Raw genomic sequence first — 27,999 nt, 5'->3', positions numbered from 1 at the left:
AGATCCCACGGGGACCCTGTTTAAAAAGTTTATCTGCTGAATGTTTTGTGCAATGTGTGGAGTCTTTAATGTTTTTTTTATCATTTTATTGTATTCAAAGCATCATTTAGGCCCCGTTTACACTGCCAGTAAAGTGTGACCCAATTCTGATTGTTTGCTCATATGTGAGACAGATCAGATCTGTTTTATGACCGTGTAAACACGAAAAAAACGCATGCATTCAGATATTCAGAGATGGGTTTCAGGCCTCCTTCATATGTGGAAATAAATCAGATATAGATCGGGTATGTGACAATGCCACTGTCACGTAAACAGGCAGATCGTATTTATTGAGGCGTTCTTATTAAACTTGCGACAATGTGCTGCTTCTCCACGGTTTAATGACGTAGAAGAAAGGGCGTGTGTGAAGATGCCGACGTGGTAAACAACAACAACAACAGAGGACACATGGATGAGGAAAGTGGTCAGTCACCACAATTTGCTCTTACCAGACCTGAGACCTCTCTCGTACCCACAAATTTCTCTGAATGGTGGAGGACACCATATATTAATAAGCGCAAGCTGCGATGACGCCCCTTTCCCACCTCCGCCTCAAAATCATTTTAAAGTTGGGCGATCTTCATGTTGTAACTTTTGCTTTTTGTCGCTATTAATACACGCACTGCTGGCTACACATAGAACAACTTTGTTCTCTCTAATACCAGTACTCACACTAGCAAAGGCTACATGTTTAACTACACACATACACACACACGCATCAGGGCTATACCATTACATAAACTGCGTGGGGTAAATCTGGACTGAACCATTCACTCCTTATACTACACTTTGCATATTTCGCAGAGCTAAAAACAAGACAATGTCTTCCATCGTGGCTTGTGTGGCACAGATGCTAGAATCCGCCTTTATGCTTGTGCCACATCGTAAATGTTATGGCAAATGTAAACGCATGAATTGAATATGGGTCACAATTAAAACAACGTGTAAACAGACAGGCAAACAAATCACATACAGGCAACAAATCGGAGTTGGGCATCAAGACCTGACAGTGTAAACGGGACCAAACCTTTGTACAATATTGCATAATGTTTCTTTAACGTTTTCAGGGTCCAGACTCGCACTACGGCACTAAAGGGATGAGGAAAGTCACTCACGAGTCTTCAGGCTCCGGCACCAAAACCTGCTTCACTTTCTGCTACGCCGCCGGGAACAACAACGGCACATCAGTGGAGGACGGACAGATCCCAGAAGTCATCTTTTACACGTAGTCTGAGCTCACGTCTGTCTCCATTCGCACATTTACTATTGCACTCGACCGTAACGCTGTAGCAATTCAGAGAAAAACAGACAGAAAATAACCTCTCGCTATTGGACACGGGTTTCTGCACAGAACTAGTGCTCTAAAACAATAATCCACATTAATTACGTACAAAATTAAAAGTTTGCATTTATAAGTGCTGGGCAAAGATTAGGTGCATCCAAAATAAAAGTTTGTTTTGACGTAATTTAAGTGTATGTTTAAATAAATACACACATGCATGCTTATATTTAAGGAAATTCTTATTTATGTATATTAATTTGTGTGTGATCGAATTATATATACATTTAAATATCCAAATAAAAAAACTGTTTTGTATAGTTTTATTTCTATCACATTTACATAAATATAATATAACACACACACACACACACACACGTATATTATGTCAAAACAAACTTTTATTTTGGATGCAGTTAATCTTTACTCAGCACTAGTATTTATATAATATATAATGTGTGTGTGTACTGTGCATATTTATGATGTGTATATATAAATAAAAATACGTGCATGTATATATTTGAAAAATTGTTTATTTATATTTTATGTAATATATTTAATCTAATAGAAATTACTTGCATATGTAAATAGTTTTGCTTTAATGTATGTGTGTATTTATATATACATATTGTATAGTAGTCAACGTTTGAAAAGGATCAAATATGTTAATGATTGGTATTTATTAGATTAATAATACATTTATTAATATTGATTTAGCATGTTATTGTTAAAATATTGATATTTTTAAATGCGCATTTTGTTTTTAGAACAACTAAAACTGTCAAAAATAATATGTTTAATATATTAATATTAATATACAGATTGTTATTGTCAAAAAATTCCAATTTTTAATAAACATTTTTAACACAAATATTTATAACACAATGCCAATATTTTAACAATAAAATACTGTATATCAATATTTATTAAATTGTTATTAATGTAATAAAATTTCATTATATTTTTAATAATTTTTTAATATCGAAATGACCAAAGTTTTATAGCACAATTTTGTTGAATCGATTCAATGTACAAAAATGCTAAAATATATAATTTAATTTAATTCATTAATATATTAAAAAATATTAATATAGTATGTTATTGTTACAATATTGGCGTTGATCAAAATACATTTTGGTTTTAGGACAACTCTGAGGAATCATTTCCATATTCAAAAATTATCAAAATAATTATAATATTTTTAATATATTAATATTGATATACAGTATTATTGTTAAAATATTGGCATGTTTCAATAAACATTGTGTTTTAGGACAACTTTGATTTGCTATTCCAAAAATTATCAAAAACATAATTTTATTTTATTTAATACATTAATAACAAATTAATTCATATTGATATATAGTATGTTATTGATTAAATATTGGCATTGTGTAATAAATATTTTGGTTTTAGAAAAAAATAGTTGAATCGATTCAACGTAAAAAAATTATCAAAAATATAATTTAATGCATTAATGTATTCATAAATAAGGATATAGTGTGTTATTGTTAAAAATATTGACATTTTTCAGTACACATTTTGTTTTAGGACAACTTTGAGGAATCATTTCGACATTCAAAAATAATATTTTATTTAATACATTATTACATATTATTGTTAAAATATTGATATCTTCCAACAGTTTCCAAAAGTTATTTTGGTTTTAGGACAACTCTGAGGAATCATTTCCATATATATATATATATATATATATATATATATATATACAACAATAATAATATAATATTAATATAATATTGATATATTGTTAAAATATTGCATTGTGTAATAAATATTTTGGTTTTAGCTTTTAACTTGGTTGAATCAATTTGATGTTCAAAAATAAAACTGTTTTTTATTTAATACATTAATAGTATATTTATAAATATCGATATAGTTTGTTATTGTTCAAATATTCCCATTGTTCAATACACATTTTGGTTTTAGGACAACTCTGAGGAAACGTTTTGACTTTCAAAAATATGATTTTATTTAATACATTAATGACAAATTAATACATATTATTATTATTGTTAAAATTGTTGTATCATTTAATACACATTTAGGTTTTAGGACAACTCTGAGGAATCATTTCCATATTCAAAAATAATGTTTTTAACATATGAATAATAAGCTAACAGATATGGTATATTATTGTTAAAATATTGGCATTGTTCAATACACATTTTGGTTTTAGTACAACTCCTGAGGATTCGTTTCGACGAATATTGTGAAAAATAATATTGTTCACATTAATAAATATCTATATGGTAAGTTAGTGTTCAAATATTAATATTTTTTTAATGCCCAGTTTTGTTTTAGGACAACTTTGATGAAACGTTTTGATTCACGTCAGATGTTGACTACTATATAAACACACACCCATTACATGTATATGCATTATATAAATACAAACTTTTATTTTGTATGCGATTTAATCAGGATTAACTGTTTGTAAGCACTAATAATAATAATAATAATAATAATTCATACTCATGTTATTAGGGCTCATCTTTACACTGACTGTTAACGGTAAGATGCTCATGATGGACTAAATGCATCTCTTCATTTCTTCTCTATATATTTTTGGGTTTTAAATCTTGCCAAACAAGCACTTCGCAGTGTGCTTTACGTTAAGCTCATTACGCCTGGAGAATGAGGATGCAATGAATGATTGAAATGCAAAGTGCAGTAATTGTAGTATTTGTGGTGTTTTTTTGGACTGGGAATGAAATGAAGTGGAGCTTTTGTGCGAGCGCAGAGCAGGCGTCTTGTTTTGTGCCAAGGCCTCATCAAATGCAGCACTTCACTGAACTGATTCAGGATCAGTATTTATTTACAGGATAAACCTCAGCTCTCGTGCATGTGGGCCGTCTGATTGAACTAATGTTGGTTTGTTGACTGGACACGAGTCGATTAGCAGGGTCTGTGTATGACTACTCGTGTACAATAAAATCGAATCATTCTTTGTGTATCGATGTTTCTGTTTGCTTTCAGCACGTCAGACTGGATTGAAGACACAATTGTTAGCCCTACTTTCTGTTTAAAGGAGAGAAGAGTGTTTTCAAAACATTTGCAATCATAATAGTTTTAATAACTGATGTCTAATAAATAATTTCTTATCTTTGCCATGAAGACAGCACATATTTTACAATAAACAGTTGAAGTCTGAATTATTAGCCCCCCTTTAATTTTGTTTTTATTTTTTAAATATTTCCCAAATGATGTTTAACAGATTCAGGAATAGTTCACAGTATGTCTGATAATATTTTTTCTTGTAGAAAAACTCTTATTTGTTTTATTTTGGCTAGAATAAAAACAGTTTCTAATTTTTTAAACACCATTTTAAGGTTAATAATATTAGCACCTTTAAGCTAATTATTTTTTTTTGATAGTCTACAGAACAAACCATCATTACACAACAACTTGCCTAATTACCCTAACCTGCCTAGTTACCCTGATTACCCTACTTAAGCTTTTAAATGTCACTTTAGGCTGTATAGAAGTCTTGAAAAATATTCAATAAAATATTATTTACTCTCATCATAATAATAATAATAATAATACATTTTATTTATAACGCGCTTTTCTAAAACCCAAAGCACTTACAAAAAAGTAAAAACAACAAATCACATTAAAACAATAAAAAACTAAGAATAAAAGACATCACAAATTAAAAACAGTCCTAAAAAGATGAGTTTTAAGACCGTCCTAATAACCAGCATTCCTAATGTTAGTGGGAAGAGCACTCCACAGTTTGGGTACACAGAAAGAGAACGCTCTACCTGCCATGGTGCTGAGTTTGCAGCGAGGCTGAAACAGCGAAGGACCCGAGGCAGAGTGTAGACAGCTAACAGAGTAATCCACATACAAAGAACGGACCCCTGGGCCTGGTTTTTCAAAAGAAATCCACTAGGATTTTGGATAAGGGATTGGATCAAATCTTGAAAATGGGTTTTTCAAAAGAAAAAACGGATTACATAATCGGATTAGATCACGTAATCTAATCTTGGTTTTGATCCGGATCAAACCTTTAGTTTGGGGTTTTTCAGAACTTTTTTGTAGGATCTGGATTAAACTGATTCCATCAGAAGGGTGGATTTAGCGCGGATTTCATGCCCAAAATGTAATGAAAACTTAAAAAATGTATTAAATAAAACTATATTTGGATCATGCAGTATCTTACGAGATATACTATTTATTCATAAGGTTTTAATTTTATTTGTTCATCTGTCAGGCTATAGTGAGTATAGGCTTTAACGTATTCAGCCTTTCAGTATAGGCCTACAGCAAAGTAGAAAGACTTTGGCCTCATAAAATCCCCCAAACAGCTGTCAAAACTGACCAAAAACAATACATTTTATTCTGTTACTAATTGATATATATATATTCATCACAATGGATAATATTTTTGTGTTTAGAATATTTATTAGTGATGCATGCAATGATTACAGAATAACCAAAAGAAAAAAATGCAAAGAATGGCAATGACTGATTTTTGAAATCACTTTCAACAATTGCAAAAAGAGACTGAAAGGGCAGAAGTTCAGCTTCATCTGGCAGATGAACAAGACTCTGACCCAACTGCAGCAAACCAAGACCAGACTTGAGATCTGCCTCTTAAAGGCTACGCTCAGACAAGCTGCTCCCTCCACATCAGATGAGGAAGTCTGACATTATTGTGGAGGTTTCAACATTGTCTTTTTTTATTCAATACATCTATATTTGAAACTTTTCTTAGAAAACTAATCCAGCTTAGTTTTTGAGCCAGTTTTTCAAAGCAACATTGGATTGGATCAATCTGATCCAGATAGGAACTTTACAGGATCACTAAATCTGAATTACCAGTGCTCAATCACAATGTAGATGGATAAATAGGCCTATGTAAAGAGCAACAAGTAGAGTAGCCAGTGTGGGGTCAATATAACTTTATTTTTATTTGAAATGAAAAGTAAGAAAATTTTATAAATAATAAAATAATTATAATAATTAATAATAAAAGCAAGAAAAGACAATGTTGAAACCTCCACAATAATGTCAGACTTCCTCATCTGATGTGGAGGGAGCAGCTTGTCTGAGCGTATTCTTTAGGAGGCGGATCTCAAGTGTGGTCTTGGTTTGCTGCAGTTTGGTCAGAGTCTGTTGTTCCTCTGCCAGATGAAGCTGAACTTCAGTCTCTTTTTGCAATTGTTGAAAGTGATTTCAAAAATCAGGCATCGCCATTCTTTGCATTTTTTTCTTTTAGTTATTCTGTAATCATTGCATGCATCACTAATAAATATTCTAAACACAAAAATATTTTCCATTGTGATAAAGATATATTTATCAATTAGTAACAGAATAAAATGTATTGTTCTTGGTAATCTTTGACAGCTGTTTGGGGGATTATTTTATGAGGCCAAACTCTTTCTACTTTGCTGTAGGCCTATACTGAAAGGCTGAATACGTTAAAGCCAATAATCACTATAACCTGACAGATCAACAAATAAAATTAAAACCTTATGAATAAATAGTTTATCTCGTAAGATACTGCATCATCCAAATGTACTTTTGTTTGATAATTTTAACACATGCAGCGCTACCGTTATTTTTATTTATTAATTTTTTTTTATTAAACATATATCCTCTATCATGGCCGTCTGGCGCTGTGGCTTAGTTGGTCAAAGCGCCTGTATAGTAAACAGGAGATCCTGGGTTCGAATCCCAGCAGTGCCTTGTCTGCAGTTGGCTGTGCTTTTATGGGCCAGAGACTACCAAAAAGTGCTTTCTGTCCAACAGTGCTAGAGGCAGCAGAGCACTCAGGCTCTGTGGCGCAATGGATAGCGCATTGGACTTCTAGGCTGTGAGCTGAGCCATTTAAAGGTTGTGGGTTCGAGTCCCACCAGAGTCGCTAGCTTTGCCCTTTATCTTCACTGGCTTAGGTGTGGTGCGTTTCCAACATTTTAGGCATCTGTCCATCCCGTTTTGCTTCTTTCTTTCATTGCGCAGTGCAGGCTCAGATACTAGGGTACTCTACAATAAAGCTGATGACTTAATTGAGCTGTTTTAAATAAGGGAGATTAGAAAACGGTGCAGGGCCGAGTGGGCTTGAGGAATGACTCGAAGGCAACCTGTGGTTTTGGGCAAAAGTGACTACCACCTATTGTTGAGATCAAGCCTTTTTGAATTTGTCGTACAAGAGCCTCTTTATGCATAGTAAATTTTGCTTTCCCCTCACTGTCTTAGATGAAACTGCGTTTGGAATTATTGTATCCAGAGGTTTTTTCTTTTAGTGTTAAGACTAAGTTGGCCAGAGCACCAGTCTTGGGAACAGCAGGTCCTAGGTTCAAATCCAAACTGCACCTTTCCCTCAGATTATGGGAGAGCGGCTTTCTGATCTGAAACTCTTTGAATGGCCAATAGCATATGTTTGTCCTGATTTCCATTTTCCGAGCTGACACTGGATTTGGATGTAACGAAACTGAAGGTTCCAAAAAACACTTAACACTTGATTAAGGAGAGATTAAATAAAAACAAATAAACACATTTTTTGCTTTGATCTTGAACAGACGCCAGGTTACCGGTCAGGTTTGAGACATGATCACCCAGACTCTAAGGGTGCTTTCACACTAGCACTTTTGGTCTGCACCCGGGTTTACTTAACATCATAGTACGGTACGTTTAGCTAGTGTGAACGTGTCTTCGGAACTCGGGTGCGCACCCGTGAAACGTACCCGAGTCCGTCTGAAAGAGGTGGTCTGGGGTACGGTTCATGCAAACTCTGGTACGGTTCACTTCTGATGTGAATGCAATCGTACCAAATCACGGTAGCGAAGCGCCAACTGTACAACAAACTATCGTTTTCATAACGTTCGTTCGTGTTTGTGTGTGTGTGTTTGCCATCTTTCGTACCTTGGTGACATGCGCTGAGCCAGGGCAAACACAGTGATGTCTGCTTGTCTCCTCCAAAACAGCTTCTGCAGACACTGTGTGATGTTCGGAATGTTTAGAATATGTTTGCGGCAGATGGACGCGAGTCGCTTTCTGTATGTCCAAAATCAAAAGCTTCAGTTAAAGCAGAATGACCGCGATGTGCGGACGTCTTTCCATTTCGGCGCTTGCTTTCGTGACCGTCACCTAGCAACGGCCATAAACAAAACAGCAGCTCGATGACGCAAGCGTACCGGGGTTCAGAAGGAAAAAAGACAGGGTGAACACAAACCAACCGAGGAGGTGGCAGGGGGAGACAATCGAACTTGAGTACGGTCCAGGCAAATGAACCAAGTGTGAAAGCACCCTAAAAGACCACGACCATCTTGTCAGCGTTTTCTGCATCCTGACATGCTGGTTTTTGTTGTGTATTGTTTTTTTCTTTTTCGATTTTTGTTATCGGGCAAATGTCTCTTACAATCAATTTTTGTGGCGCTGTGGCTTAGCTGGTCAAAGCGCCTGTCTAGTAAACAGGAGATCCTGGGCTCAAATCCCAGCAGCGCCTTTGTCCAGATGGTGTGTGTGCTTGTTTTATAGAGCTTACAGGAATGAATTATTAAATTGTATAGCTTTGAGGCGTAATGGATAGTGCGACAAATAGACTTAAACGACCTCTTTGCCTGCCGTTTTTAGACTTGCTCTTATTTTAGTCTCTTTGCACAAAAGTGTCTTGCCTTCTTTTTACTGTTGGCGCTGTGGCTTAGCTGGTCAAAGCGCCTGTCTAGTAAACAGGAGATCCTGGGTTCAAATCCCAGCAGTGCCTAAAGTACAGGTTTCAGGATTGCTTCTTCTTGAGAGTTACGAGTCTTTATGCAGCGAGCTGTTTAGCAGTCTGTTTCTTAACGAAACTCAAATCCTTAAGAACGCTACTCGTTCAAGAGGGCTTTGGACGATGGCTTTATATAGCACGGTGTGGTAATGCGTAACCAATTGGACTTTAATATTTCAAGTCGAGACATTCACACATGCAGCGCTACCAATATTTTTATTTTATTTTAATTTTTTTATTAAATAATTATCCCCAATCATGGCCGTCCGGCGCTGTGGCTTAGTTGGTTAAAGCGCCTGTCTAGTAAACAGGAGATCCTGGGTTCGAATCCCAGCAGTGCCTTGTCTGCAGTTGGCTGTGCTTTTATGGGCCAGAGACTACCAAAAAGTGCTTTCTGTGCAACAGTGCTAGAGGCAGCAGAGCACTCAGGCTCTGTGGCGCAATGGATAGCGCATTGGACATAGGCTGTGAGCTGAGCCATTCAAAGGTTGTGGGTTCGAGTCCCACCAGAGTTGCAAGCTTCGTCCTTTTTCTTCACTGACTTAGGTGTGGTGCGTTTCCAACATTTTAGGCATCTGTCCATACCGTTTTGCTTCTTTCTTTCATTGCACAGTGCAGGCTCAGATACTAGGGTACTCTACAATGAAGCTGATGACTTAATTGAGCTGTTTTAAATAAGGGAGATTAGAAAACGGTGCAGGGCTGAGTGGGCTTGAGGAATGACTCGAAGGCAACCTGTGCTTTTGGGCAAAAGTGACTACCACCTATTGTTGAGATCAAGCCTTTTTGAATTTGTCGTACAAGAGCCTCTTTATGCATGTGCAAAGTAACTGAGTAGAAAGCATAGTAAATTTTGCTTTCCCCTCACTGTCTTAGATGAAACTGCGTTTGGAATTATTGTATCCAGAGGTTTTTTCTTTTAGTGTTAAGACTAAGTTGGCCAGAGCACCAGTCTTGGGAACAGCAGGTCCTAGGTTCAAATCCAAACTGCACCTTTCCCTCAGATTATGGGAGAGTGGCTTTCTGATCTGAAACTCTTTGAATGGCCAATAGCATATGTTTGTCCTGATTTCCATTTTCCGAGCTGACACTGGGTTTGGATGTAACGAAACTGAAGGTTCCAAAAAACACTGAACACTTGATTAAGGAGAGATTAAATAAAAACAAATAAACACATTTTTTGCTTTGATCTTGAACAGAGGCCAGGTTACCGGTCAGGTTTGAGACATGATCACCCAGACTCTAAGGGTGCTTTCACACTAGCACTTTTGGTCTGCACCCGGGTTTACTTAACATCATAGTACGGTACGTTTAGCTAGTGTGAACGTGTCTTCGGAACTCGGGTGCGCACCCGTGAAACGTACCCGAATCCGTCTGAAAGAGGTGGTCTGGGCTACGGTTCATGCAAACTCTGGTACGGTTCACTTCTGATGTGAATGCAATCGTACCAAATCACGGTAGCGAAGCGCCAACTGTACAACAAACTATCGTTTTCATAACGTTCGTTCGTGTTTGTGTGTGTGTGTTTGCCATCTTTCGTACCTTGGTGACATGCGCTGAGCCAGGGCAAACACAGTGATGTCTGCTTGTCTCCTCCAAAACAGCTTCTGCAGACACTGTGTGATGTTCGGAATTTTTAGAATTTGTTTGCGGCAGATGGACGCGAGTCGCTTTCTGTAGGTCCAAAATCAAAAGCTTCAGTTAAAGCAGAATGACCGCGATGTGCGGACGTCTTTCCATTTCGGCGCTTGCTTTCGTGACCGTCACCTAGCAACGGCCATAAACAAAACAGCAGCTCGATGACGCAAGCGTACCGGTGTTCAGAAGGAAAAAAGACAGGGTGAACACAAACCAACCGAGGAGGTGGCAGGGGGAGACAATCGAACTTGGGTACGGTCCAGGCAAATGAACCAAGGGTGAAAGCACCCTAAAAGACCACGACCATCTTGTCAGCGTTTTATGCATCCTGACATGCTGGTTTTTGATGTCTATTGGTTTTTTCTTTTTTGATTTTTGTTATCGGGCAAATGTCTCTTACAAACAATTTTTGTGGCGCTGTGGCTTAGCTGGTCAAAGCGCCTGACTAGTAAACAGGAGATCCGGGGCTCAAATCCCAGCAGCGCCTTTGTCCAGATGGTGTGTGTGCTTGTTTTATAGAGCTTACCGGAATTAATTATTAAATTGTATAGCTTTGAGGCGTAATGGATAGTGCGACAAATAGAGGTAAACGACCTCTTTGCCTGCCGTTTTTAGACTTGCTCTTTTTTTAGTCTCTTTGCACAAAAGTGTCTTGCCCTCTTTTTACTGTTGGCGCTGTGGCTTAGTTGGTCAAAGCGCCTGTCTAGTAAACAGGAGATCCTGGGTTCAAATCCCAGCAGTGCCTAAAGTACAGGTTTCAGGATTGCTTCTTCTTGAGATTTACGAGTCTTTACGCAGCGAGCTGTTTAGCAGTCTGTTTCTTAACGAAACTCAAATCCTTAAGAACGCTGCTCCTTCAAGAGGGCTTTGGACGATGGCTTTATATAGCACGGTGTGGTAATGCGTAACCAATTGGACTTTAATATTTCAAGTCGAGACATTCACACATGCAGCGCTACCGTTATTTTTATTTATTTATTTTTTTTGATTAAATAATTATCCCCTATCATGGCTGTCTGGCGCTGTGGCTTAGTTGGTCAAAGGGCCTGTCTAGTAAACAGGAGATCCTGGGTTCGAATCCCAGCAGTGCCTTGTCTGCAGTTGGCTGTGCTTTTATGGGCCAGAGACCACCAAAAAGTGCTTTCTGTGCAACAGTGCTAGAGGCAGCAGAGCACTCAGGCTCTGTGGCGCAATGGATAGCGCATTGGACTTCTAGGCTGTAAGCTGAGCCATTCAAAGGTTGTGGGTTCAAGTCCCACCAGAGTCGCAAGCTTTGCCCTTTATCTTCACTGGCTTAGGTGTGGTGCGTTTCCAACATTTTAGGCATCTGTCCATCCCGTTTTGCTTCTTTCTTTCATTGCGCAGTGCAGGCTCAGATACTAGGGTACTCTACAATGAAGCTGATGACTTAATTGAGCTGTTTTAAATAAGGGAGATCAGAAAACGGTGCAGGGCCGAGTGGGCTTGACGAATGACTCGAAGGCAACCTGTGGTTTTGGGCAAAAGTGACTACCACCTATTGTTGAGATCAAGCCTTTTTGAATTTGTCGTACAAGAGCCTCTTTATGCATGTGCAAAGTAACTGAGTAGAAAGCATAGTAAATTTTGCTTTCCCCTCACTGTCTTAGATGAAACTGCGTTTGGAATTATTGTATCCAGAGGTTTTTTCTTTTAGTGTTAAGACTAAGTTGGCCAGAGCACCAGTCTTGGGAACAGCAGGTCCTAGGTTCAAATCCAAACTGCACCTTTCCCTCAGATTATGGGAGAGTGGCTTTCTGATCTGAAACTCTTTGAATGGCCAATAGCATTTGTTGTCCTGATTTCCATTTTCCGAGCTGACACTGGGTTTGGATGTAACGAAACTGAAGGTTCCAAAAAACACTTAACACTTGATTAAGGAGAGATTAAATGAAAACAAATAAACACAATTTCTGCTTTGATCTTGAACAGAGGCCAGGTTACCGGTCAGGTTTGAGACATGATCACCCAGACTCTAAGGGTGCTTTCACACTAGCACTTTTGGTCTGCACCCGGGTTTACTTAACATCATAGTACGGTACGTTTAGCTAGTGTGAACGTGTCTTCGGAACTCTGGTGCGTAACTGTGAAACGTACCCGTGTCCGTCTGAAAGAGGTGGTCTGGGGTACGGTTCATGCAAACTCTGGTACGGTTCACTTCTGATGTGAATGCAATCGTACCAAATCACGGTAGTGAAGCGCCAACTGTACAACAAACTATCGTTTTCATAACATTCATTCGTGTTTGTGTGTGTGTGTTTGCCATCTTTCGTACCTTGGTGACATGCGCGGGACTGAGCCAGGGCAAACACAGTGATGTCTGCTTGTCTCCTCCAAAACAGCTTCTGCAGACACTGTGTGATGTTCGGAATGTTTAGAATATGTTTGCGGCAGATGGACGCGAGTCGCTTTCTGTATGTCCAAAATCAAAAGCTTCAGTTAAAGCAGAATGACCGCGATGTGCAGACGTCTTTCCATTTCGGCGCTTGCTTTTGTGACCGTCACCTAGCAACGGCCATAAACAAAAACAGCAGCTCGATGACGCAAGCGTACAGGGGTTCAGAAGGAAAAAAGACAGTGTGAACACAAACCAACCGAGGAGGTGGCAGGGGGAGACAATCGGACTTGGGTACGGTCCAGGCAAATGATCAAAGTGTGAAAGCACCCTAAAAGACCACGACCATCTTGTCAGCGTTTTCTGCATGCTGACATGCTGGTTTTTGTTGTGTATTGGTTTTTTCTTTTTCGATTTTTGTTATCGGGCAAATGTCTCTTACAATCAATTTTTGTGGCCCTGTGGCTTAGTTGGTCAAAGCGCCTGTCTAGTAAACAGGAGATCCTGGGCTCAAATCCCAGCAGCGCCTTTGTCCAGATGGTGTGTGTGCTTGTTTTATAGAGCTTATTAAATTGTATAGCTTTGAGGCGTAATGGATAGTGCAACAAATAGAGTTAAACGACCTCTTTGCCTGCCGTTTTTAGACTTGCTCTTTTTTTAGTCTCTTTGCGCAAAAGTGTCTTGCCTTCTTTTTACTGTTGGCGCTGTGGCTTAGTTGGTCAAAGCGCCTGTCTAGTAAACAGGAGATCCTGGGTTCAAATCCCAGCAGTGCCTAATGTACAGGTGCCAGGACTGCTTCTTCTTGAGAGTTACGAGTCTTTACGCAGCGAGCTGTTTAGCAGTCTGTTTCTTAACGAAACTCAAATCCATAAGAACGCTGCTCGTTCAAGAGGGCTTTGGACGATGGCTTTATATAGCACGGTGTGGTAATGCGTAACCAATTGGACTTTAATATTTCAAGTCGAGACATTCACACATGCAGCGCTACCGTTATTTTCATTTATTTTTTATTTTTGATTAAATAATTATCCCCTATTATTGCCGTCCGGCGCTGTGGCTTAGTTGGTCAAAGCGCCTGTCTAGTAAACAGGAGATCCTGGGTTCGAATCCCAGCAGTGCCTTGTACGCAGTTGGCTGTGCTTTTATGGGCCAGAGACCAGACCAGACCAGGCAGCAGAGCACTCAGGCTCTGTGGCGCAATGGATAGCGCATTGGACTTCTAGGCTGTGAGCTGAGCCATTCAAAGGTTGTGGGTTCGAGTCCCACCAGAGTCGCTAGCTCTGCCCTTTATCTTCACTGACTTAGGTGTGGTGCGTTTCCAACATTTTAGGCATCTGTCCATCCCGTTTTGCTTCTTTCTTTCATTGCGCAGTGCAGGCTCAGATACTAGGGTACTCTACAATGAAGCTGATGACTTAATTGAGCTGTTTTAAATAAGGGAGATTAGAAAACGGTGCAGGGCCGAGTGGGCTTGACGAATGACTCGAAGGCAACCTGTGGTTTTGGGCAAAAGTGACTACCACCTGTTGTTGAGATCAAGCCTTTTTGAATTTTTCGTACAAGAGCCTCTTTATGCATGTGCAAAGTAACTGAGTAGAAAGCATAGTAAATTTTGCTTTCCCCTCACTGTCTTAGATGAAACTGCGTTTGGAATTATTGTATCCAGAGGTTTTTTCTTTTAGTGTTAAGACTAAGTTGGCCAGAGCACCAGTTTCGGGAACAGCAGGTCCTAGGTTCAAATCCAAACTGCACCTTTCCCTCAGATTATGGGAGAGTGGCTTTCTGATCTGAAACTCTTTGAATGGCCAATAGCATATGTTTGTCCTGATTTCCATTTTCCGAGCTGACACTGGGTTTGGATGTAACGAAACTGAAGGTTCCAAAAAACACTTAACACTTGATTAAGGAGAGATTAAATGAAAACAAATAAACACATTTTTTGCTTTGATCTTGAACAGACGCCAGGTTACCGGTCAGGTTTGAGACATGATCACCCAGACTCTAAGGGTGCTTTCACACTAGCACTTTTGGTCTGCACCCGGGTTTACTTAACATCATAGTACGGTACGTTTAGCTAGTGTGAACGTGTCTTCGGAACTCTGGTGCGTAACTGTGAAACGTACCCGTGTCCGTCTGAAAGAGGTGGTCTGGGGTACGGTTCATGCAAACTCTGGTACGGTTCACTTCTGATGTGAATGCAATCGTACCAAATCACGGTAGTGAAGCGCCAACTGTACAACAAACTATCGTTTTCATAACATTCATTCGTGTTTGTGTGTGTGTGTTTGCCATCTTTCGTACCTTGGTGACATGCGCGGGACTGAGCCAGGGCAAACACAGTGATGTCTGCTTGTCTCCTCCAAAACAGCTTCTGCAGACACTGTGTGATGTTCGGAATGTTTAGAATATGTTTGCGGCAGATGGACGCGAGTCGCTTTCTGTATGTCCAAAATCAAAAGCTTCAGTTAAAGCAGAATGACCGCGATGTGCGGACGTCTTTCCATTTCGGCGCTTGCTTTCGTGACCGTCACCTAGCAACGTCCATAAACAAAACAGCAGCTCGATGACGCAAGCGTACCGGTGTTCAGAAGGAAAAAAGACAGGGTGAACACAAACCAACCGAGGAGGTGGCAGGGGGAGACAATCGGACTTGGGTACGGTCCAGGCAAATGATCAAAGTGTGAAAGCACCCTAAAAGACCACGACCATCTTGTCAGCGTTTTCTGCATGCTGACATGCTGGTTTTTGTTGTGTATTGGTTTTTTCTTTTTCGATTTTTGTTATCGGGCAAATGTCTCTTACAATCAATTTTTGTGGCCCTGTGGCTTAGTTGGTCAAAGCGCCTGTCTAGTAAACAGGAGATCCTGGGCTCAAATCCCAGCAGCGCCTTTGTCCAGATGGTGTGTGTGCTTGTTTTATAGAGCTTATTAAATTGTATAGCTTTGAGGCGTAATGGATAGTGCGACAAATAGAGTTAAACGACCTCTTTGCCTGCCGTTTTTAGACTTGCTCTTTTTTTAGTCTCTTTGCGCAAAAGTGTCTTGCCTTCTTTTTACTGTTGGCGCTGTGGCTTAGTTGGTCAAAGCGCCTGTCTAGTAAACAGGAGATCCTGGGTTCAAATCCCAGCAGTGCCTAATGTACAGGTGCCAGGACTGCTTCTTCTTGAGAGTTACGAGTCTTTACGCAGCGAGCTGTTTAGCAGTCTGTTTCTTAACGAAACTCAAATCCATAAGAACGCTGCTCGTTCAAGAGGGCTTTGGACGATGGCTTTATATAGCACGGTGTGGTAATGCGTAACCAATTGGACTTTAATATTTCAAGTCGAGACATTCACACATGCAGCGCTACCGTTATTTTCATTTATTTTTTATTTTTGATTAAATAATTATCCCCTATTATTGCCGTCCGGCGCTGTGGCTTAGTTGGTCAAAGCGCCTGTCTAGTAAACAGGAGATCCTGGGTTCGAATCCCAGCAGTGCCTTGTACGCAGTTGGCTGTGCTTTTATGGGCCAGAGACCAGACCAGACCAGGCAGCAGAGCACTCAGGCTCTGTGGCGCAATGGATAGCGCATTGGACTTCTAGGCTGTGAGCTGAGCCATTCAAAGGTTGTGGGTTCGAGTCCCACCAGAGTCGCTAGCTCTGCCCTTTATCTTCACTGACTTAGGTGTGGTGCGTTTCCAACATTTTAGGCATCTGTCCATCCCGTTTTGCTTCTTTCTTTCATTGCGCAGTGCAGGCTCAGATACTAGGGTACTCTACAATGAAGCTGATGACTTAATTGAGCTGTTTTAAATAAGGGAGATTAGAAAACGGTGCAGGGCCGAGTGGGCTTGACGAATGACTCGAAGGCAACCTGTGGTTTTGGGCAAAAGTGACTACCACCTGTTGTTGAGATCAAGCCTTTTTGAATTTTTCGTACAAGAGCCTCTTTATGCATGTGCAAAGTAACTGAGTAGAAAGCATAGTAAATTTTGCTTTCCCCTCACTGTCTTAGATGAAACTGCGTTTGGAATTATTGTATCCAGAGGTTTTTTCTTTTAGTGTTAAGACTAAGTTGGCCAGAGCACCAGTTTCGGGAACAGCAGGTCCTAGGTTCAAATCCAAACTGCACCTTTCCCTCAGATTATGGGAGAGTGGCTTTCTGATCTGAAACTCTTTGAATGGCCAATAGCATATGTTTGTCCTGATTTCCATTTTCCGAGCTGACACTGGGTTTGGATGTAACGAAACTGAAGGTTCCAAAAAACACTTAACACTTGATTAAGGAGAGATTAAATGAAAACAAATAAACACATTTTTTGCTTTGATCTTGAACAGACGCCAGGTTACCGGTCAGGTTTTAGACATGATCACCCAGACTCTAAGGGTGCTTTCACACTAGCACTTTTGGTCCGCACCCGGGTTCATTTGATGTCATAGTCATAGCTGTTTAGCAGTCTGTTTCTTAACGAAACTCAAATCCATAAGAACGCTGCTCGTTCAAGAGGGCTTTGGACGATGGCTTTATATAGCACGGTGTGGTAATGCGTAACCAATTGGACTTTAATATTTCAAGTCGAGACATTCACACATGCAGCGCTACCAATATTTTTATTTATTTCTTTTTTTTGCTTAAATAATTATCCTCTATCATGGCCGTCCGGCGCTGTGGCTTAGTTGGTCAAAGCGCCTGTCTAGTAAACAGGAGATCCTGGGTTCGAATCCCAGCAGTGCCTTGTCCGCAGTCGGCTGTGCTTTTATGGGCCAGAGACTACCAAAAAGTGCTTTCTGTGCAACAGTGCTAGAGGCAGCAGAGCACTCAGGCTCTGTGGCGCAATGGATAGCGCATTGGACTTCTAGGCTGTGAGCTGAGCCATTCAAAGGTTGTGGGTTCGAGTCCCACCAGAGTCGCTAGCTTTGCCCTTTATCTTCACTGACTTAGGCGTGGTGCATTTCCAACATTTTAGGCATCTGTCCATCCCGTTTTGCTTCTTTCTTTCATTGCGCAGTGCAGGCTCAGATACTAGGGTACTCTACAATGAAGCTGATGACTTAATTGAGCTGTTTTAAATAAGGGAGATTAGAAAACGGTGCAGGGCCGAGTGGGCTTGAGGAATGACTCGAAGGCAACCTGTGGTTTTGGGCAAAAGTGACTACCACCTATTGTTGAGATCAAGCCTTTTTGAATTTGTCGTACAAGAGCCTCTTTATGCATTGCAAAGTAACTGAGTAGAAAGCATAGTAAATTTTGCTTTCCCCTCACTGTCTTAGATGAAACTGCGTTTGGAATTATTGTATCCAGAGGTTTTTTCTTTTAGTGTTAAGACTAAGTTGGCCAGAGCACCAGTCTTGGGAACAGCAGGTCCTAGGTTCAAATCCAAACTGCACCTTTCCCTCAGATTATGGGAGACTGGCTTTCTGATCTGAAACTCTTTGAATGGCCAATAGCATATGTTTGTCCTGATTTCCATTTTCCGAGCTGACACTGGATTTGGATGTAATGAAACTGAAGGTTCCAAAAAACACTTAACACTTGATTAAGGAGAGATTAAATAAAAACAAATAAACACATTTTTTGCTTTGATCTTGAACAGAGGCCAGGTTACCGGTCAGGTTTGAGACATGATCACCCAGACTCTAAGGGTGCTTTCACACTAGCACTTTTGGTCTGCACCCGGGTTTACTTAACATCATAGTACGGTACGTTTAGCTAGTGTGAACGTGTCTTCGGAACTCGTGTGCGCACGCGTGAAACGTACCCATGTCCGTCTGAAAGAGGTGGTCTGGGGTACGGTTCATGCAAACTCTGGTAAGGTTCACTTCTGATGTGAATGCAATCGTACCAAATCACGGTAGCGAAGCGCCAACTGTACAACAAACTATCGTTTTCATAACGTTCGTTCGTGTTTGTGTGTGTGTGTTTGCCATCTTTCGTACCTTGGTGACATGCGCTGAGCCAGGGCAAACACAGTGATGTCTGCTTGTCTCCTCCAAAACAGCTTCTGCAGACACTGTGTGATGTTCGGAATGTTTAGAATATGTTTGCGGCAGATGGACGCGAGTCGCTTTCTGTATGTCCAAAATCAAAAGCTTCAGTTAAAGCAGAATGACCGCGATGTGCGGACGTCTGTCCATTTCGGCGCTTGCTTTTGTGACCGTCACCTAGCAACGTCCATAAACAAAACAGCAGCTCGATGACGCAAGCGTACCGGTGTTCAGAAGGAAAAAAGACAGTGTGAACACAAACCAACCGAGGAGGTGGCAGGGGGAGACAATCGAACTTGGGTACGGTCCAGGCAAATGAACCAAGGGTGAAAGCACCCTAAAAGACCACGACCATCTTGTCAGCGTTTTCTGCATCCTGACATGCTGGTTTTTGTTGTGTATTGGTTTTTTCATTTTCGATTTTTGTTATCGGGCAAATGTCTCTTACAATCAATTTTTGTGGTGCCGTGGCTTAGTTGGTCAAAGCGCCTGTCTAGTAAACAGGAGATCCTGGGTTCAAATCCCAGCAGTGCCTAAAGTACAGGTTTCAGGATTGCTTCTTCTTGAGAGTTACGAGTCTTTACGCAGCGAGCAGTTTAGCAGTCTGTTTCTTAACAAAACTCAAATCCTTAAGAACGCTGCACGTTCAAGAGAGCATTGGACGATGGCTTTATATAGCACGGTGTGGTAATGCGTAACCAATTGGACTTTAATATTTCAAGTCGAGACATTCACACATGCAGCGCTACCGTTATTTTCATTTATTTATTTATTTTTTTGATTAAATAATTATCCCCTATCACAGACGTCCAGCGCTGTGGCTTAGTTGGTCAAAGCGCCTGTCTAGTAAACAGGAGATCCTGGGTTCGAATCCCAGCAGTGCCTTGTCTGCAGTTGGCTGTGCTTTTATGGGCCAGAGACTACCAGAAAGTGCTTTCTGTGCAACAGTGCTAGAGGTAGCAGAGCACTCAGGCTCTGTGGCGCAATGGATAGTGCATTGGACTTCTAGGCTGTGAGCTGAGCCATTCAAAGGTTGTGGGTTCAAGTCCCACCAGAGTCGCAAGCTTTGCCCTTTATGTTCACTGGCTTAGGTGTGGTGCGTTTCCAACATTTTAGGCATCTGTCCATCCCGTTTTGCTTCTTTCTTTCATTGCGCAGTGCAGGCTCAGATACTAGGGTACTCTACATTGAAGCTGATGACTTAATTGAGCTGTTTTAAATAAGGGAGATTAGAAAACAGTGCAGGGCCGAGTGGGCTTGAGGAATGACTCGAAGGCAACCTGTGGTTTTGGGCAAAAGTGACTACCACCTATTGTTGAGATCAAGCCTTTTTGAATTTGTCGTACAAGAGCCTCTTTATGCATAGTAAATTTTGCTTTCCCCTCACTGTCTTAGATGAAACTGCGTTTGGAATTATTGTATCCAGAGGTTTTTTCTTTTAGTGTTAAGACTAAGTTGGCCAGAGCACCAGTCTTGGGAACAGCAGGTCCTAGGTTCAAATCCAAACTGCACCTTTCCCTCAGATTATGGGAGAGTGGCTTTCTGATCTGAAACTCTTTGAATGGCCAATAGCATTTGTTTGTCTTGATTTCCATTTTCCGAGCTGACACTGGGTTTGGATGTAATGAAACTGAAGGTTCCAAAAAACACTTAACACTTGATTAAGAAGAGATTAAATAAAAATAAATTAACAATTTTTTTGCTTTGATCTTGAACAGAGGCCAGGTTACCGGTCAGGTTTGAGACATGATCACCCAGACTCTAAGGGTGCTTTCACACTAGCACTTTTGGTCCGCACCCGGGTTCATTAGACGTCATAGTACGGTACGTTTAGCTAGTGTGAACGTGTCTTCGGAACTCGGGTGCGCATCCGTGAAACGTACCCGTGTCCGTCTGAAAGAGGTGGTCTGGGGTACGGTTCATGCAAACTCTGGTACGGTTCACTTCTGATGTGAATGCAATCGTACCAAATCACGGTAGTGAAGCGCCAACTGTACAACAAACTATCATTTTCATAACGTTCGTTCGTGTTTGTGTGTGTGTGTTTGTCATGTTTCGTACCTTGGTGACATGCGCGGGACTGAGCCAGGGCAAACACAGTGATGTCTGCTTGTGTCCTCCAAAACAGCTTCTGCAGACACTGTGTGATGTTCGGAATGTTTAGAATATGTTTGCGGCAGATGGACGCGAGTCGCTTTCTGTATGTCCAAAATCAAAAGCTTCAGTTAAAGCAGAATGACCGCGATGTGCGGACGTCTTTCCATTTTGGCGCTTGCTTTCGTGACAGTCACCTAGCAACGGCCATAAACAAAACAGCAGCTCGATGACGCAAGCGTACCGGGGTTCAGAAGGAAAAAAGACAGTGTGAACACAAACCAACCGAGGAGGTGGCAGGGGGAGACAATCGAACTTGGGTACGGTCCAGGCAAATGAACCAAGGGTGAAAGCACCCTAAAAGACCACGACCATCTGGTCAGCATTTTTTGCATCCTGACATGCTGGTTTTTGTTGTGTATTGGTTTTTTCTTTTTCGATTTTTGTTATGCTTGCAAATGTCTCTTACAATCAATTTTTGTGGCGCTGTGGCTTAGCTGGTCAAAGCGCCTGACTAGTAAACAGGAGATCCTGGGTTCGAATCCCAGCAGTGCCTTGTCTGCAGTTGGCTGTACTTTTATGGGCCAGAGACTACCAGAAAGTGCTTTCTGTGCAACAGTGCTAGAGGTAGCAGAGCACTCAGGCTCTGTGGCGCAATGGATAGCGCATTGGACTTCTAGGCTGTGAGCTGAGCCATTCAAAGGTTGTGGGTTCGAGTCCCACCAGAGTTGCAAGCTTTGCCCTTTTTCTTCACTGGCTTAGGCGTGGTGCATTTCCAACATTTTAGGCATCTGTCCATCCCGTTTTGCTTCTTTCTTTCATTGCGCAGTGCAGGCTCAGATACTAGGGTACTCTACAATGAAGCTGATGAATTAATTGAGCTGTTTTAAATAAGGGAGATTAGAAAACGGTGCAGGGCCGAGTGGGCTTGAGGAATGACTCGAAGGCAACCTGTGGTTTTGGCCAAAAGTGACTACCACCTATTGTTGAGATCAAGCCTTTTTGAATTTGTCGTACAAGAGCCTCTTTATGCATAGTAAATTTTGCTTTCCCCTCACTGTCTTAGATGAAACTGCGTTTGGAATTATTGTATCCAGAGGTTTTTTCTTTTAGTGTTAAGACTAAGTTGGCCAGAGCACCAGTCTTGGGAACAGCAGGTCCTAGGTTCAAATCCAAACTGCACCTTTCCCTCAGATTATGGGAGAGCGGCTTTCTGATCTGAAACTCTTTGAATGGCCAATAGCATATGTTTGTCCTGATTTCCATTTTCCGAGCTGACACTGGGTTTGGATGTAATGAAACTGAAGGTTCCAAAAAACACTTAACACTTGATTAAGGAGAGATTAAATGAAAACAAATAAACACATTTTTTGCTTTGGTCTTGAACAGACGCCAGGTTACCGGTCAGGTTTTAGACATGATCACCCAGACTCTAAGGGTGCTTTCACACTAGCACTTTTGGTCTGCACCCGGGTTTACTTAACATCATAGTACGGTACGTTTAGCTAGTGTGAACGTGTCTTCGGAACTCGGGTGCGCACCCGTGAAACGTACCCGTGTCCATCTGAAAGAGGTGGTCTGGGGTACGGTTCATGCAAACTCTGGTAAGGTTCACTTCTGATGTGAATGCAATCGTACCAAATCACGGTAGTGAAGCGCCAACTGTACAACAAACTATCGTTTTCATAACGTTCGTTCGTGTTTGTGTGTGTGTTTGTCATGTTTCGTACCTTGGTGACATGCGCGGGACTGAGCCAGGGCAAACACAGTGATGTCTGCTTGTCTCCTCCAAAACAGCTTCTGCAGACACTGTGTGATGTTCGGAATGTTTAGAATATGTTTGCGGCAGATGGACGCGAGTCGCTTTCTGTATGTCCAAAATCAAAAGCTTCAGTTAAAGCAGAATGACCGCGATGTGCGGACGTCTTTCCATTTCGGCGCTTGCTTTTGTGACCGTCACCTAGCAACGTCCATAAACAAAACAGCAGCTCGATGACGCAAGCGTACCGGGGTTCAGAAGGAAAAAAGACAGTGTGAACACAAACCAACCGAGGAGGTGGCAGGGGGAGACAATCGAACTTGGGTACGGTCCAGGCAAATGAACCAAGGGTGAAAGCACCCTAAAAGACCACGACCATCTTGTCAGCGTTTTCTGCATCCTGACATGCTGGTTTTTGTTGTGTATTGGTTTTTTCTTTTTCGATTTTTGTTATCGGGCAAATGTCTCTTACAATCAACTTTTGTGGCGCTGTGGCTTAGCTGGTCAAAGCGCCTGTCTTGTAAACAGGAGATCCTGGGCTCAAATCCCAGCAGCGCCTTTGTCCAGATGGTGTGTGTGCTTGTTTTATAGAGCTTACCGGAATTAATTATTAAATTGTATAGCTTTGAGGCGTAATGGATAGTGCGACAAATAGAGTTAAACAACCTCTTTGCCTGCCATTTTTAGACTTGCTCTTTTTTTAGTCTCTTTGCGCAAAAGTGTCTTGCCCTCTTTTTACTGTTGGCGCTGTGGCTTAGTTGGTCAAAGCGCCTGTCTAGTAAACAGGAGATCCTGGGCTCAAATCCCAGCAGTGCCTAAAGTACAGGTTTCAGGATTGCTTCTTCTTGAGAGTTACGAGTCTTTACGCAGCGAGCTGTTTAGCAGTCTGTTTCTTAACAAAACTCAAATCCTTAAGAACGCTGCTCGTTCAAGAGGGCTTTGGACGATGGCTTTATATAGCACGGTGTGGTAATGCGTAACCAATTGGACTTTAATATTTCAAGTCGAGACATTCACACATGCAGCGCTACCGTTATTTTTATTTATTTATTTTTTTTGATTAAATAATTATCCCCTATCACGGCCGTCCGGCGCTGTGGCTTAGTTGGTCAAAGCACCTGTCTAGTAAACAGGAGATCCTGGGTTCGAATCCCAGCAGTGCCTTGTCTGCAGTTGGCTGTGCTTTTATGGGCCAGAGACTACCAGAAAGTGCTTTCTGTGCAACAGTGCTAGAGGCAGCAGAGCACTCAGGCTCTGTGGCGCAATGGATAGCGCATTGGACTTCTAGGCTGTGAGCTGAGCCATTCAAAGGTTGTGGGTTCGAGTCCCACCTGAGTCGCTAGCTTTGCCCTTTATCTTCACTGGCTTAGGTGTGGTGCGTTTCCAACATTTTAGGCATCTGTCCATCCTGTTTTGCTTCTTTCTTTCATTGCGCAGTGCAGGCTCAGATACTAGGGTACTCTACAATGAAGCTGATGACTTAATTGAGCTGTTTTAAATAAGGGAGATTAGAAAACGGTGCAGGGCCGAGTGGGCTTAGTGTATCTAGAGGTTATTTCTTTTAGTGTTAAGACTAAGTTGGCCGGCGACGAGTGGCACAGTAGGTAGTGCTGTAGCCTCACAGCAAGAAGGTCGCTGGTTCGAGCCTCGGCTCAGTTGCCGTTTCTGTGTGGAGTTTGCATGTTCTCCCTGCATTAGTGTGGGTTTTCTTCGGGTGCTCCGGTTTCCCCCACACTCCAAAGACATGTGGTACTGGGGAATTGGGTAGGCTAAATTGTCCTTAGTATATGAGTGAGTATGTGTATGTGTATGTCTCCCAGAGATGAGTTGCGGCTGGAAGGGCATCCGCTGCGTAAAAAAACTTGCTGGATAAGTTGGCGGTTCAAACCGCTGTGGCGACCCCAGATCAATAAAGGGAATAACCCGACAAGAAAATGAATGAATGAATGAATGAAAAATATGAAACAAACTTTGCTTTAAGCATCTTCACTGTAAGAAACACTTTAGCTAGAAAGTCCTTCAGTCAAGAGCAGAGAGGCATGTTCTCCATTTGTTGATTAATTATCATAAAAACAGGTGGCAGAAGGATTATAGCGCGCGGTCTCTTTAATGGTTTCTCTTTTGATTCTCAACTCGTTTATTACACGAATGATGGTTAATATGAATAATCACTGCGTTTTGACACCTATCTGACCATTAAAGCGCTCACGTTAAGATGACTTTAGATGTGTGCGCTGATTGCCCTCTGCTCGTCTCAGTGTGCAGAATGAGACCGAATGCTGACTGCATGCTTCAATTCTGTGTGTTAGGCTACAAAGAAAACGTTTTTTATTTCCATTAAATAATGAACATACCTTTACACTCTCACACGAGCTGAAGTTCCCTGTCAGATTTACGCAGGTGCAGAGAAGGAGTGAGACGTTACTTCCCGCGCATGGTAGAAATACGAGCAAACAACTGTAAATTAACAGAAAGCATATTTACTGGTAAGGAAAATGCATTAAAATGAAAAAAAAAAAAAAACATAAAAAACTGGGTAAATGCTCGTTTTTATTACATTTAATTAGTCATAGTTCAGTTTGACGTTAAGGGAAAAATGTTGGTTCTTAACCACGGTAAAGTTAGTTTGACATTCATTAGACGTTCGATTTCAAACCAATTAAATTCTTTGCTCCTGTTATAGTTTGAGCCAAAAATATGTCAGATAGGCATAAGTCTGTGTTGCACAAGGCTTAATTTCTTGATTTAAAAAATTATAAATTAACCATACAAATGGATTGAACAATTTAACAATAAATTATACAATAAAACCAGGACCAAAATGTTCAGAAAAACATCCTGCTTATTGCACAAGACCCTGTTTTTGGAATTAGAACTTTATTTATTTTATTATATTTTTTGAATAACGTTTAATGTAAAAATGGTAAAAGTGAATTCCACTCTGACACTATTTGAGATAAAATATTTAAATCAACGCTAAAATTGTCTAACTATTATTTTTTCGACCCTCGGCTCAGTTGGTGTAGCTGTGTGGAGTTTGCATGTTCTCCCTGCATTTGCGTGGGTTTCCTCCAGGTACTCTGGTTTCCCCCACAGTCCAAAGACATGCAGTGCAGGGGAATTGGGTAGGCTAAAATGTCCATAGTGTATGAATGTGTGTGTGGATGTTTCCCAGAGATGGGTTGCGGCTGGAAGGGCATCTGCTTTGTAAAATCTTGCTGGATAAGTTGATGGTTCACTCTGCTGTGGTGACCCCGGATTAATAAAGGGACTAAGCTGAAATGAATGCACAAGCTTTGTTTTTGCAGTTATGCCTTTGCTGATTTCATTTACATATTTCATATGGTGGAATTGTTTAATTCATTCATAGCTTTGCTTTTAATCGAAAAATTAAGCCTTGTGCAACATGAAGGGCAGATATTTCCATCGACTGTAAAGATAGTATGTGTAACTTTATCTCACATATTTTAGTCGTATTTGTATTTAATTGTATTTGATTTAAAACTAAGTTAGCTTTACCCCAGTCACACAGACACGTCTTTCAAACTAAAGCCAACAATAAATACTGTCAATAAAAATACTAAATTAGTTATTAATATGCGAACAGAAACATGGACGGCCATGTTTGGTTAAAATAGCGTTCATTGACATTAATTTGTCATAGAAATAAACCTCCAGTGCAATATATCAACCAAACTAGCCTATATAATGTCACAACCTTTGAATGCTAGCCCTTGTTAAATGCACTGTAGACTACAAAGAAACAAACTTACAGACGAGCTGAAGTTCCCTGTCAGACTCACGCAGGTGCAGAGAAAGAGTGAGACGTTACTTCCCGCGGATGGCAGTTTCAAAAGATAGAAACTGTAAATAACAGAAAGCATAGTTACTGGTAAGGAAAATGCATTAAAATATATTTAAAAACAATAGGTAAATGCTCGTTTGTGTTACATTTAATCAGTCATATTTTCATTTGACCTAAAAGGAAAAACGTCGGTTCTTATTAACAATATCCAACTTAACCTAGCTTACTGTTGTACTTTGGATGGACGGTTCAGACAAGACAATAATCATTTAAAGTAACGATTAAAAGGTAATGAAGCAGTCTTTTAACGTAAATATTGTAAATGTTCTATTGACAATACTTACCAGGGGAGAACAGAGGAAGAACTACGTCCTGGTGTCCATCAAGGAGCATAGAATCAACAAGAGGCAACACTGGTGCGATTTGGTAAACAGCCACTAGATGCCGCGGCGGCCATTTCAGCATATTATAAGTCTGTGAAATAAACTATTAAAAGTGCTGATGACTGTGATTGTTGTATTGTCGTCTTTCAGGTTGTATCTCAACTCTAATGCGCTTTTTAAATAAATAAATAAATAAATAAATAAATAAAGCAGCTGCTTGCCATCATGACAGCAATAAGAGGCCGATAGCTTTCACTCCAAAATGGCGGAATCGCGGGGCTGTTGCTGGGCGCAGCTGTTGCAATGAAGATGTCACCTCTTGGTCATTTTAAGCTCGCTGCGTCCATCAAACTATAAAATATTTTACAGTCTATGCATCAAACGCTGCGGCTGCTTTTTTTAAATAAGCTTTTATATAGAAAAGAAGAAATGTACAATATAAATCAGGAAGCAATCTGTAGGAGACTGGAACACAATACAGTTACAAAGTTATAAGAACAAGTTATAAGAACAATAACAGAAAGAGAACAAAATAAAGGGGAAGTACAAAATTCAATAAAAAAAATACAGAAAGCATTAACACCAACATACTGGAATTATATTTTCATAAGTTTTTTATTAACTTGCAGAATGATTTGTTATTAGATACTTATAGCTTTAAGCAAGGAATTGATTTCAATTAAAAATGGGCAAAAGATGGATTAAGAATTTTGCATAGAATATAAAAAAGTGACTTCGAATAATTGTTTAAATAGTTTGTGATGTGACAACAGTGTGCCCAATAATTATACAAGTGACCCCTGCCCGGCCCCCCCAGTTACTCTAGAACCGCCACTGGTCCAGAGAGGTCATGTTTTGACCCTCGATGGGTCTCACGCAGTCAAGTGATGCAATTTCGCAGGTCAGAATTTACCAAGCTTAAACTTTGCACGACAGCAACCTG

General features: G+C 40.7%; 2 protein-coding genes, 1 long non-coding RNA gene and 28 other non-coding genes across 36 annotated transcripts in view; 30 read left to right on the top strand and 1 right to left on the bottom strand.

The window, feature by feature from the left end:
- btbd2b (BTB (POZ) domain containing 2b) overlaps nucleotides 1-27,178 on the top strand; it is a 47,894-nt gene extending 20,716 nt beyond the window's left edge. Inside the window, exons 9-10 of one of the 4 annotated variants that reach the window (XM_073932124.1) lie at nucleotides 1,107-1,264; nucleotides 27,021-27,178. In XM_073932124.1, the coding sequence (XP_073788225.1) occupies nucleotides 1,107-1,264; nucleotides 27,021-27,114 (252 nt within the window). In that variant the 3' untranslated portion in view covers nucleotides 27,115-27,178. Of the gene's footprint in view, nucleotides 1-1,106; nucleotides 4,294-4,318; nucleotides 4,495-27,020 lie in introns of those variants that run through there. The other 3 variants (XM_073932127.1, XM_073932125.1, XM_005168444.6) reach the window with 3 other exon arrangements.
- lingo3b (leucine rich repeat and Ig domain containing 3b) overlaps nucleotides 1-27,999 on the top strand; it is a 790,077-nt gene that overhangs the window by 714,422 nt on the left and 47,656 nt on the right. The gene's annotated exons all lie outside the window — the stretch shown is intronic.
- LOC141379214 (uncharacterized) lies at nucleotides 80-27,870 on the bottom strand. Of its 3 annotated transcripts, none has more exons than XR_012395382.1 (4): nucleotides 27,018-27,870; nucleotides 26,642-26,732; nucleotides 25,223-25,325; nucleotides 80-1,323 (listed from the first exon to the last, which is right to left on the bottom strand). It is a non-coding gene; the product is annotated as an uncharacterized lncRNA (long non-coding RNA). The 3 variants fall into 3 exon arrangements; XR_012395383.1 differs by lacking the exon at nucleotides 80-1,323 and adding an exon at nucleotides 21,660-23,381 and having other exon boundaries at nucleotides 23,640-25,325; XR_012395384.1 differs by lacking the exon at nucleotides 80-1,323 and adding an exon at nucleotides 21,660-23,381 and having other exon boundaries at nucleotides 23,640-25,325; nucleotides 26,642-26,757; nucleotides 27,014-27,321.
- trnat-agu (transfer RNA threonine (anticodon AGU)) lies at nucleotides 6,963-7,036 on the top strand. The gene has a single exon. It is a non-coding gene; the product is annotated as a tRNA-Thr (tRNA).
- trnar-ucu (transfer RNA arginine (anticodon UCU)) lies at nucleotides 7,123-7,211 on the top strand. Its single transcript is given in 2 exon segments — nucleotides 7,123-7,159; nucleotides 7,176-7,211. It is a non-coding gene; the product is annotated as a tRNA-Arg (tRNA).
- On the top strand, nucleotides 8,722-8,795 carry trnat-agu (transfer RNA threonine (anticodon AGU)). Its single transcript has one exon. It is a non-coding gene; the product is annotated as a tRNA-Thr (tRNA).
- trnat-agu (transfer RNA threonine (anticodon AGU)) lies at nucleotides 8,980-9,053 on the top strand. The gene has a single exon. It is a non-coding gene; the product is annotated as a tRNA-Thr (tRNA).
- On the top strand, nucleotides 9,328-9,401 carry trnat-agu (transfer RNA threonine (anticodon AGU)). Its single transcript has one exon. It is a non-coding gene; the product is annotated as a tRNA-Thr (tRNA).
- Nucleotides 9,488-9,574, top strand: trnal-uag (transfer RNA leucine (anticodon UAG)). The gene is given in 2 exon segments: nucleotides 9,488-9,524; nucleotides 9,539-9,574. It is a non-coding gene; the product is annotated as a tRNA-Leu (tRNA).
- trnat-agu (transfer RNA threonine (anticodon AGU)) lies at nucleotides 11,369-11,442 on the top strand. The gene has a single exon. It is a non-coding gene; the product is annotated as a tRNA-Thr (tRNA).
- trnat-agu (transfer RNA threonine (anticodon AGU)) lies at nucleotides 11,716-11,789 on the top strand. The gene has a single exon. It is a non-coding gene; the product is annotated as a tRNA-Thr (tRNA).
- trnar-ucu (transfer RNA arginine (anticodon UCU)) lies at nucleotides 11,876-11,964 on the top strand. The gene is given in 2 exon segments: nucleotides 11,876-11,912; nucleotides 11,929-11,964. It is a non-coding gene; the product is annotated as a tRNA-Arg (tRNA).
- trnat-agu (transfer RNA threonine (anticodon AGU)) lies at nucleotides 13,506-13,579 on the top strand. Its single transcript has one exon. It is a non-coding gene; the product is annotated as a tRNA-Thr (tRNA).
- trnat-agu (transfer RNA threonine (anticodon AGU)) lies at nucleotides 13,751-13,824 on the top strand. The gene has a single exon. It is a non-coding gene; the product is annotated as a tRNA-Thr (tRNA).
- trnat-agu (transfer RNA threonine (anticodon AGU)) lies at nucleotides 14,098-14,171 on the top strand. Its single transcript has one exon. It is a non-coding gene; the product is annotated as a tRNA-Thr (tRNA).
- trnar-ucu (transfer RNA arginine (anticodon UCU)) lies at nucleotides 14,236-14,324 on the top strand. Its single transcript is given in 2 exon segments — nucleotides 14,236-14,272; nucleotides 14,289-14,324. It is a non-coding gene; the product is annotated as a tRNA-Arg (tRNA).
- Nucleotides 15,866-15,939, top strand: trnat-agu (transfer RNA threonine (anticodon AGU)). Its single transcript has one exon. It is a non-coding gene; the product is annotated as a tRNA-Thr (tRNA).
- Nucleotides 16,111-16,184, top strand: trnat-agu (transfer RNA threonine (anticodon AGU)). Its single transcript has one exon. It is a non-coding gene; the product is annotated as a tRNA-Thr (tRNA).
- trnat-agu (transfer RNA threonine (anticodon AGU)) lies at nucleotides 16,458-16,531 on the top strand. The gene has a single exon. It is a non-coding gene; the product is annotated as a tRNA-Thr (tRNA).
- trnar-ucu (transfer RNA arginine (anticodon UCU)) lies at nucleotides 16,596-16,684 on the top strand. Its single transcript is given in 2 exon segments — nucleotides 16,596-16,632; nucleotides 16,649-16,684. It is a non-coding gene; the product is annotated as a tRNA-Arg (tRNA).
- trnat-agu (transfer RNA threonine (anticodon AGU)) lies at nucleotides 17,693-17,766 on the top strand. Its single transcript has one exon. It is a non-coding gene; the product is annotated as a tRNA-Thr (tRNA).
- On the top strand, nucleotides 17,853-17,941 carry trnar-ucu (transfer RNA arginine (anticodon UCU)). Its single transcript is given in 2 exon segments — nucleotides 17,853-17,889; nucleotides 17,906-17,941. It is a non-coding gene; the product is annotated as a tRNA-Arg (tRNA).
- trnat-agu (transfer RNA threonine (anticodon AGU)) lies at nucleotides 19,477-19,550 on the top strand. Its single transcript has one exon. It is a non-coding gene; the product is annotated as a tRNA-Thr (tRNA).
- Nucleotides 19,827-19,900, top strand: trnat-agu (transfer RNA threonine (anticodon AGU)). Its single transcript has one exon. It is a non-coding gene; the product is annotated as a tRNA-Thr (tRNA).
- On the top strand, nucleotides 19,987-20,075 carry trnar-ucu (transfer RNA arginine (anticodon UCU)). The gene is given in 2 exon segments: nucleotides 19,987-20,023; nucleotides 20,040-20,075. It is a non-coding gene; the product is annotated as a tRNA-Arg (tRNA).
- On the top strand, nucleotides 21,592-21,665 carry trnat-agu (transfer RNA threonine (anticodon AGU)). Its single transcript has one exon. It is a non-coding gene; the product is annotated as a tRNA-Thr (tRNA).
- Nucleotides 21,752-21,840, top strand: trnar-ucu (transfer RNA arginine (anticodon UCU)). Its single transcript is given in 2 exon segments — nucleotides 21,752-21,788; nucleotides 21,805-21,840. It is a non-coding gene; the product is annotated as a tRNA-Arg (tRNA).
- Nucleotides 23,354-23,427, top strand: trnat-ugu (transfer RNA threonine (anticodon UGU)). Its single transcript has one exon. It is a non-coding gene; the product is annotated as a tRNA-Thr (tRNA).
- Nucleotides 23,612-23,685, top strand: trnat-agu (transfer RNA threonine (anticodon AGU)). Its single transcript has one exon. It is a non-coding gene; the product is annotated as a tRNA-Thr (tRNA).
- trnat-agu (transfer RNA threonine (anticodon AGU)) lies at nucleotides 23,959-24,032 on the top strand. Its single transcript has one exon. It is a non-coding gene; the product is annotated as a tRNA-Thr (tRNA).
- trnar-ucu (transfer RNA arginine (anticodon UCU)) lies at nucleotides 24,119-24,207 on the top strand. Its single transcript is given in 2 exon segments — nucleotides 24,119-24,155; nucleotides 24,172-24,207. It is a non-coding gene; the product is annotated as a tRNA-Arg (tRNA).

The sequence above is a fragment of the Danio rerio genome, chromosome 2 (assembly GCF_049306965.1).
Source record: "Danio rerio strain Tuebingen ecotype United States chromosome 2, GRCz12tu, whole genome shotgun sequence".
NCBI classification, from domain to species: domain Eukaryota; kingdom Metazoa; phylum Chordata; class Actinopteri; order Cypriniformes; family Danionidae; genus Danio; species Danio rerio.
Note: the sequence above shows the minus strand (reverse complement) of the source record. Positions and strands in the feature narration are given on the sequence as shown.